We start from the raw sequence: 10,177 nt of genomic DNA on the forward strand, positions 1-10,177 counted from the left end.
TCTCTTACATATTTGATCTCCAATCCTCTGTTCTTGCAACCTTCATTATCATGATGATAAAGAAAAATAATACAGTTCTTCGTGGATAAAATTAAGAATCCACTTTTATATTCAAAAAAATTAAAAAAAAAAAAAAGAATTTTCTTCTATTTTTGCCATCAGTACTGGTGATGATGGTCTGGTTTCTACAAAATGCATCTCCTCAATCTTGATTGATTTGTATGCCAGAACTATCTGCTGCAGAGGGCTTCTCTATTAAAATCAGTCATCCCTAGTTACAATGGTAGGTATTTGGCCATGATTAACTAAATCAATCTTATTCAAACGCACACAGCACAGAGCTTGCTCTGGCAGTTCCTCTGGCTTTTGTGCCTGTCATCATTGTCATGGAAAAAAACAGTTCAGCTGCTGACACTTAGCTTGAAAAATTAGTAAATGAAGCTGTTTGATTCAATAAACCAGGAAAAACAGAAAAACTTGCATGCAGAAAGTAGAGGAAAGAGTATAATTCTGTTAATTCAAGTGATGAACAAAGTGCTGTTCTATATCAGTTATGTTAGCATTAGTTGATCAATACCTGAATAGTTAAGCCCACATTAGCTATCCCATCCTTCATACGCTCTCGGAATGCTTCGAGTCCTTTCCGAGATATGTAGCTGAAACGGTGTATATCTAGGTCAATCTCCAAATAATTAGGTCCCTGCAGGTTACGAAAATAAAATTCTCCACATAAGTAATGCGAAGAAGGCTTCGAGTTGAAAAATAGACAGTAAAAATGTTGCAAGACTCAAAGGGATTCACTGGCTAATGGCAATCTAGTTCAACCTGTTAACTCTATCCCTTTTCATTGTCTTGATTCTTGTATTTATTCAATGAATGAATATGAAAATTAAGCACTGGAATGTGACATGTGAACTGAGAAAAACTATTCTTTACCCTATAGAATTCGTGCTGAGGGCGCGAAAGTACTGGCTTATCATTATAAGCTTGTATAAGCTTCCTTTCTGTAGAACTCAACTGCAAATCCTCTGGATTAACCAACCCTACCAGAATTTTTAGCCTTTCTCTGAAAGGAACTGTTGACTCCTTTGCAAATCCTCTAACCTTCTCCATATCATCCTCAACCAGTCTCTGAGGTGGAAAGCAACATTGGTAATCAGCTAAATAATATAAAAATTGAAAAAAGAAATTATATTCTTTGCATTTTGCAATCACAATAAAGCAAAGAAACAAGCAAGTGATCTATGCATTTTGCTTCTTTCAGAAAGAACTTCGAGCTTAATACTTGTGCCAGCAAGTCGCAACCTTTTCAGTAAAACTAAATTCTGTAAAATGAGCAAGTGGATCTCAGGCAATTAGGATTTACGGCTTTCTTCACCAAAGCAGTGAAAGAATTAGTTATTTTTTTATAGGACCCCTCTTTTTAAAAGATGGCCTAGATTATGCATTTTGTGTAACTGAAGATCACAGAACAAAGGTTGTATGAATAGTTGTTCAGGAAATACCTTGATGGAGTCTTGAAAGTGAGGAGAGGTCTCCTTGTCAAAATTCTCAGATAGTTTAAAATATAATACAAGGCTCATGCCTTCCCCATCACAATCACCTTGGAACATGGCAACAGGATAAGTGGGAAGCTGCAATGGAAACACCCAGAATCAATACATAAAATCCACCACTGAGGACCTAAAAATTTATAGGATGCAAATATCAAAGCTTTCAAATTTCATCACTTTTATTTCACTGTGAACATTAGTTTTTTAAAAAAATCAGGTTACCTGTTCTACAATTCACTCTGCTCCAAATCACAGTTCTGGTAAAACAGTTCCCAGAAACAAAACAAGAAATTCACTCAAGTGCAAATGCAATTTTCTTTCTCTTTTTATAAATGGTAAGCATGGCTTTTGTTTTAGGTGGAACTGAGTGAAACTGCTAAAGACTCTGTTAGGACAGGTGCACAACTTTAAGGCACACACACAATCAGAGAAAAGAAGAAAAACAGAACATGAGATTTATGTTGTTCAACTGTAAAGTTTACATTCATAAACACCACACGAGAAAATGGAGAAAAAAAAAAAAGTTACAATCAGCTTTTTGGATTCGGCCCAAAATAAAATTATATCCCAAATACAAAACCACATCATAACAGTATAACACACTTTCTATTTGGATAAGAACACAACTGCTTTCTCTATCCAATGACAAACTCTGAGGAGAAAAACTCAAGGGAATGTTAGAATATTAAGGAAAGAAAGGGAGAGATAACCTGTATGTTAACAATTAGAAGTGATGGCACATTCTCATGTGGTTGCACATAAGGAAGCTCAAGGTGTTGAGCAATATGATTTATCTTTCGTGGGCATGCAAATAAATCAGCACCCATTGGTATATAGGGGCTGAAATTTGGAGCAGGGGACTTCTGCTTATCTCTGCATTATTAGTTTTTTGATGTTCAAACTCCATGAGAAAAATAGAAAGGAAACCAAAAAACCTAAAGAATACATTCCCATACTAAGTATGCAGAAATGACTTGTGACTACGGTGAGTGATAACATGCCTGAAATAATTCTCGCCCCGAAGTTTAAAAACCGAAGGTGAAACCTCAGCCCAACATCCTGGAGTAGGCTTCTCCCCTTTTGAACTTGGAATTTGAAATCCTGCTCTCGGGCGATATAACAATCTCCCAGCTGCACCAGCTTAAGCATCGAGTCATGATTAGTAAAGAACAGCACTTATATTCAAATTATTTACAAACAAGACGGCAATTTTATTTTTCACCAGTTTATATTCAATTCACAACTTACAGAAATCAGTGAATGAACTGTTCTATTAACAAAACTTGGCTTTGGAAAATAGAATTCATGATCACGTACTTAGCATTGCTTTGTGTTTCATGTGTGGTAGTGGCACTTCTACTATTAGTAAGAAATAAACCATATTGCAAAAGTTGAAAAGCAGCGTTTTCAACTAATTAAATTCTAAGCATACTAAAAACAATTACTGTGAATACTCACAGAATTGGGTCTTTTCGTCTCCATCACAGGATTTCCTCTTTAAAGAAACCATAATAACTGTTGATTTCCTTCTATTTTCTTGAACTTTCTCTCCAGAGTCACAAGTGAGCTCTTTAAGACCTTTGAAACTTCCATAAGGATCATCAACAACTTTCTTTGTCTTCGTAGCAATGTCATCACCTTTAGGAACCCCTCCATCTATTTTCAGGTAACTTTCATAGAACCCCTCATACTTGCTTCCAGTATCTAAGATGCGTGATGCAGTTCCATACTGAAGCAATTGAGTGCTTGGTTTTTGCCCAATTGTACTACCAACACAAGAAAAACCATCTGGCAGACCAAAGAAGAAAAAAAGAAAGTGTTGGCTACCAATGGAAGAGTCAGAATTTCAATTTCACTTGGTTGTGATGAGATGCAAGTGTATTACCTCCATGCACACTACTGAAGTCATCATCTGAATCTGAGTCCATAATACTGACAGAATCAAACCATACTTCCTCTTGGCATATTCCTGAAATGATTGAATTCTTATGCAATGAGATATGATTTTTCAAGGAGTTAGTATTGCACCAAAGTGTCAAAAAGAGGGAAAGAACATACCTTTTGCATCAATTTGGCTATGGTTCCATTGTAGCTGTGTATGATGGAAAGTCTTGTTAGAAGCTTCAGATCTTCTGCAGGTAGTTGCAGCACCCTTCTCAAAATCAAGATGAACATACTCGCTAAGGGTATAATCTCCTATTGTAGAATCACTAAACCGTTTGATAGGTGCATCAGGAATAGAAGTGGAAATCTTTCTACGGCGTTTGGCAGATTTGCGGAGGTGTTTCCTATATGATCTTGTTCTTCTATTGGCTGTTGAGACGCATCCACCCATTGTGACTACAACCTTCTATAAACACCAAACTAGTAAATGGTTTTTTCAAAGAGAAGGCACCAAGAACACAAGATTGAGGAGAGAACAGGAACCTGCAATATTTTCCTTCCTGCCGAATACAGGAGAAAAAAAAAACTATCAAAGCGGATGATTGAGTAGAATTCCATAATAGAGCAAGCCTCTTAACACAAAAGTTATAGTAGTTAACCATAAATATTCAAGGCAGAACAATATATAAAGAATAACAAGAACAACCACAAATTGAAACAGTTGTAAAAGAAGAAAGTCATGTTTGCATGCCTTCAGGTGATGAGAACATCTGCAGAAAATACCATTTCATTTTCTTCTCCAAGTTCACACACCAATTTCAATATTTTTCCAATGGTTTCAAGTTCTCATAAGCATATTATCATAGAGCTGAACGTTTGCCCAGGATGATTCCAATTTGACAACAGCATCAACAATTTAAGGCCTAAGTCTAAGCAGGAAGGTAACAAAATCATGAATCAATTTGGGTTTGCTATAAAATATGTAATCTCTCTCTAAAAGCATAAGAGAGGATCAAATGATTTTGTATTGAAGAAAGAACAAGTGAATCATCAGGGTATAAATGGGGAGAAAAGATTGCTATGAGTCCACATCATGTAAGATAGAAAAAAAGACAAATGATAAACATGAAAAAGTATTAAACAAATGATGAACATGAAAAATATTAAGTCCCTATCAGAGGGCACAAGTTCCTCCTAGTTAAAATGTGATGTGTTTAACTGTCGACACATTTGAGGGGAGGAAAAAAAAAACACCATATAGGACCCATTTGATTATCAGACAGAATCGTCATCAACTAGAACAAAAAAAAAATCAAGAAATGTAATGTGAAAAAACCCAAAATGCAAATTTTCTACAGCATGAAACAAAAAAAGAAACTTTTACAGATACAAACAAGTAATAACAGAACATTGATTGAAATGAACTATGGCAATGCATGAAACGGAGGCATGAAAAGAAAGGAAAGGAAAAAAGCAAAAACAAGAAAAGAACAAAAGCATGAAAAAGAAAAAGAAAACAAGAAGAAGAAGAGGAAAGAACCTGAGAAGAAGGAAGTTGGGGGAAATCCCAGCAAAAAGAATTAAACCCAAGTCAGTAAATTTGGATTTCCCCCATTCCTTTCTCTCTATCTGTGAGACAACAGCCCACCAGCAGAAGCTGTAAATCCCACAAACAGAGGAAATAATAATAAGAAGAAGAAGAAGAAGAAGAAGAAAGAGAAACAGAGACAAAAGAAAAGAAAGAAATGGCAGAGAGAAAAATGATGTCATACAAGACAATTCAGTATACCAAATTGAGGTTTTCGCTTCCTTAGGATCCTATTTTCACTCCTAATTTCTAGACTCTGTTTTTTTTTATTTCAAATTTTGCTCCTCTGCCTCGTTTTTTTTTTTTTTTGTTTCACGCTTTGTCTGTTGCTCCAGATTTCGCGGGCAATGTCGCTGAATGACGGAGCACGTCCGGCTGCTCCGGTTAGACCGGCCACGGTCTGGTTCGGGCGAGTCAGACTGGAATCAGCTCAGATTAATTCAATATTGAAATCGGATTACCGTTTCAGGAGTTTGAACGGGTAAATTATACATATAATATCTCAACTCAGAGTACATAATAATAAAAATATTTAAATTTTAATTTATAATATAAAATCTCTTAATCTTTAATTTAAGTAATATAATATTTTTTATTATTTTAATAATTAATTTTTATATTTTAAATTGTTAATTTTAGATAAATAAATTATGAATTACTAAAATATCAATTTATACAATTTGAATCATCAAAGCTGTAAGTAGATAGAGGATAACATTAATTTTTTTTATAAATATTAAATTAATAGAAAAAAAAATATAATTTTTAACGTAATACGTAACACGCTAGCAACAATAATTTAGAAACTAATTAATGAATGCAGTAAAAAATTTTATGTTACTCAAATTAAAATTAAAGATTATAAATTTTACATTATAATTAAAGTTTATATATATTACTATTAAATATCTCTATATTAAAGCTCTGCCTATATAATTTAGGCCTATTTAATTAGACTAGAATTAAATTAAGCAATTTCAGTTTTATTTAATTCAATTTTTTTTTAAATTCAATTATTCAATTAACTTAATTTAAATTAGATTAAATTAAAATTGTATCAAAATCAAATTTATAATCTAATTTAAGACTATTAATTATACGAATTAAAAGCATTGACTCCGATCCAAAACCGACCTTTAGCGGTTTAACTTTGATTTTCAATTTTCTGCTTTTTTTTATATAAATAAATTATTATATTTTTCTAAAATTTGCATTATAATCAAAGTATTTTTTTTTTACTATGTTAAAAATATATATCAACCTTAAAAGAGAGAATAAATATAATCATAATATATAAATACATTTGTATTATTATATATTTTTCCTTTTTTGTTTTTTATAAAATACTAAGAGATAATTTATTATAAATTAATTAAAAAAATATTATATTTATTGCACTTACATATATTAATAATATTGTTAATTATTTCTAATAAGTTAGGAATAATTAAGAAGATGGTAAAGGGGGTAGGGTAGATTTCCTTCAATAAATATGAGATTTATTATTTATAATTTATAAAATAATTTATACTTATATAAATATAAATATAAATAAAAGGTCTTTATCATGTCAGAGTGGCAAAGTAAGATTTCTTAGTTCTATATGAGTGTTCGTGCGCATATGTGAAAATGACATATGAAACAAAGCAATTAATTAGTAATTAATAATTAATTAAATAATTAACCTTATGTTTTAGAAGGACAATTGGACAAAAAGAAAACATTAAAATATATATATATATATATATATATATATATATATATATATATATATTTCCATATGCTTCATTCCAAAGTTTTCCCCACCAGGTTTATGCATAACCCATTTTCTATGAATGGGTCAATGATTGAAAATTTCTACAAAGAAACATGGCGGGGCGGAGATTAGAGATAGCAGAATTTAGTTTAAATTGATAAATTGAATTGAATCAAGTTAATTTGATTCAATTAGTTCAGTTTTAAAATTCAATCAGTTTGGTTTGATTTTACATTATAAAAATATCGATTATTTCGATTTGATTTGATTTTAAAGAGAAAAAAAATCAGTTAAACCGAACTAAACCGAATAGTAAGTTATATATTCAAATCAAACTAAATCGAACTAAATTGATTATTAAATTGATTTATTTTTATGAAAAATTTATGAATTATATTTAATTTTATATATATTAATTGTTTAATTTTATTGATAAATGATTATTAGGTTTAAATCAAAGCCAAAATTAGATCAAATAACTTAAAAATTAAGTCTAAATTAAAAAAATATTCAAAAATCAATACCGATCAATTTAAACCGAACCGAATCAAAATAGAACAGTTCAGTTTGATTCGATTTTTCACTCATTTAACTTCGGTTCGATTTCTAAAATTTAAAATTCGATTTTTATAATTTAATTCAGTTCGGTTCGAACCGAATGCTCACTCCTAACGTAGATCACTCCCTCCGTCTTCATTTCATAAAAGTTCAGAGTTGAGGCATAGACTTTTCCATCGAAAAAGTGGGATAAAGTAAATTTCTTTTTAATTTTTTATTTTTTTCTTTTTAATTTGTTAATATATAATAAATTAAATATATTCATTTTTTTATTAAAATTATAATATTTAAATATGTTAGTATAGAGAAGTAAATTACTTTTTAATAAAAAATAACAATATATTACTATATAAGAAAGGTTACAGGGATTCAAAGCAGGAAGAAGATTTTCTCATCTCTATTCCGTACAAATCAAGATTGGAGAAAATTAATGAGGTTCAAAGCCGGTTGGATCAAGTTCATAAACTTTTATCATCCCTAATTCTAGGGTATTACGAAATCACATAAATTTAATATTTTCTCACTCACATAAAGTGAGTTCTCGCGAAAATATATATGCATTGAGTAACTGAATAATCTCTCTTTATAAAGCTGCATATGTGCATAAAATAATATAACCAGAACAACAAGAAAGATTATTATGCTTCATCTACTTACATGAAAGGTGCTAAAGATGGGAGGCAGCTGTTGGATTTCGATCCCAAGCAAAACCTAAATATAAATATATATTAAAAACGATGATTAGAAGGATTTTGCTTGTGATTAAGCGTCCAAGAATTATGTTTATTATTATTTATGGTGGTAATAAAAGGATGAATTGGTGGGAGAAAGCGTGTGGAAGTGGTTGGGGCCATAAAGGCACTTTCTTTTTGGCTAGGTCAAGTTTAATCTATCTTCATCATCTCACCAAACCCCCTCAAGGCAAAGAAAATTTCTTGAATATGAAACTCATTGAGTAAACAGAATTAGGTATGCAATGAGTGCTTATAACACCCATTTTGGTCCTTTATAATTACAAAGTTCAACTTTTATGGATTGATTGATTGATTGATGTCTATAGATTGGAACCATTGAGAAAGTTACAAGTTGATGCGTATAGAAAAGTTCCAAGTTATTAATGGGTTAATTTCACCTATCATTTTTCAATTTTAAATCTTATTTTATTATAATTTTTTAATTTTAATTTATATAATAAAAATACTCAAATTTCAATTTAATATTATTTAAAGTCTCTCTGACCATATTTCATTAGGTACTCCAATTAAAAATTAATCTAAATATGTCAGGTGGATTAAACACAATAAAAAAAAATAATTATCTCTTTGGCACATGAAGAGAGCAATCTCTCCACTTAGGCATTTTTTAATGAGCTTTTGATCGTAGTATCAAAGAGAATTTGCTCAAAAGAACTTTGAGTGGTATTAAATTAAAAATTAAATATTTTTATAATATAAATTAAAGTTGAGAAATTAATAAATTAATCTCAAAGCTGATAAATGATAAATGAAATTAAAATAATTATTAATTTTTAATTTAATTATTTTAAATAATTATTAGTACATCAGGAAAACTTTAAAATTATTAAATTCTAAAATTATTTTCTCAATAACATTTAAAAATAATATTTAAAAAAAATAACTTTTTTTACTTTTCCGTCTCAATCTAATTGAGGAAAAAAACATTATACAATCACTCTAGATTTATCTTCCTTAATTAAATGAGATAAAAAAATATCATCTTCAAATTAAAAAGTATTTTATTATAATTTAATTATTTTTTAATTATCATATAAAAATCTTAATTACAAAATAAACACCAATTGGATAGTTAAATTGCTTGTGTTTGGACATAGTCTTGGGCAAAATGAACATTAATTAGTAGATGACAAAGAGTGTAGAGACTATATATATATATATATATATAGGGAGGCGTGTGTTAATTGATGTAAGGGTCAAACTCATCACCCAAATCGATGGAAAGTTTTCCAAGTTTTAGTTGCCATGCCAAATGACAATGCATTAAATTCAATTTATTGCCAATTGGAAAGCGTAAAGTGCCACATGCACGTCGCAGGCTCATATGCATTGCCATTCGTTATGTTCTGTTTGGTATGCGGTTATAATTGCCCTTGTAAAAAACCACTTTTCTAAATATAATATTTTCTCTATTTATTTTTATTTATTACATTTAAATTTAAAAAAAAAACTTATTTATTATATTTAAGGGATCAATAATAAATATTTTTACAATAAATAATTAAATAAAATAAAAGTTAATTTAGTTAATTATTAATACATTTTTATAAAAATAGTTTCCTCAATCACTAAGCAAAATCCAATTGTGACAAAATTTAAAAAATAATTTAAAAAATTTACTATTTTAACTTTTTGTAAATAAAATTTATTAAATTTAATTTTAATTTATTTTTTAATACACTCTAATCAATATGTTTTAAAAAATATTTTTTAACAATAATTTTTATGATTTGATTTTAATTATTTTTACTTTAATTTAATTCAATATAAATTTTTTATTTAAAAAAATTAATTTGAAATCAAACCATTCAATTCAATCCAATTTATATTTGATTAATTTTCATTTCAAACTAAATCAATTCGATTCTGAATCTGGCTAAAATCTCTTCTATATTTTGTATAAATTCAATTTATTGGGATCCGTACTTTGTATTTAAATAACTCTGGGCAGTGTTGATTTCATTTAGGATTACGAAGCAGCCTCAAAACTTGGTCAATCTTCATGGAAGTCGTAGTTTGTCCTATTTCGCTAGAGCCTGTCATCCATTCATATAATCAATTACATAGATTTTGATGAATCAAT

The 10,177-nt window shown here is 29.7% G+C and overlaps 1 protein-coding gene across 6 annotated transcripts; it reads right to left on the reverse strand.

The window, feature by feature from the left end:
* Nucleotides 1-11: 11 nt before the first annotated feature.
* Nucleotides 12-5,205, reverse strand: LOC110643224 (uncharacterized). Of its 6 annotated transcripts, XM_058154018.1 has the most exons (12): nt 4,978-5,205; nt 4,189-4,366; nt 3,981-3,997; nt 3,612-3,903; nt 3,439-3,522; nt 3,012-3,341; nt 2,555-2,693; nt 2,264-2,426; nt 1,506-1,634; nt 937-1,131; nt 578-700; nt 12-372 (listed from the first exon to the last, which is right to left on the reverse strand). In XM_058154018.1, exons 2-12 carry the CDS (start codon nt 4,226-4,228, stop codon nt 262-264), a joined length of 1,623 nt encoding a protein of 540 aa, XP_058010001.1. In that variant the 5' UTR covers nt 4,229-4,366; nt 4,978-5,205; the 3' UTR covers nt 12-261. The 6 variants fall into 6 exon arrangements, with proteins under 6 accessions (XP_058010001.1, XP_021651252.2, XP_021651242.2 ...); XM_021795560.2 differs by lacking the exon at nt 4,189-4,366 and having other exon boundaries at nt 3,612-3,900; nt 4,978-5,202; XM_021795550.2 differs by lacking the exon at nt 4,189-4,366 and having other exon boundaries at nt 4,978-5,202.
* Between the last annotated feature and the right edge of the window lie 4,972 nt (nt 5,206-10,177).

This window comes from Hevea brasiliensis, chromosome 9 (genome assembly GCF_030052815.1).
Source record: "Hevea brasiliensis isolate MT/VB/25A 57/8 chromosome 9, ASM3005281v1, whole genome shotgun sequence".
Lineage (NCBI taxonomy): Eukaryota > Viridiplantae > Streptophyta > Magnoliopsida > Malpighiales > Euphorbiaceae > Hevea > Hevea brasiliensis.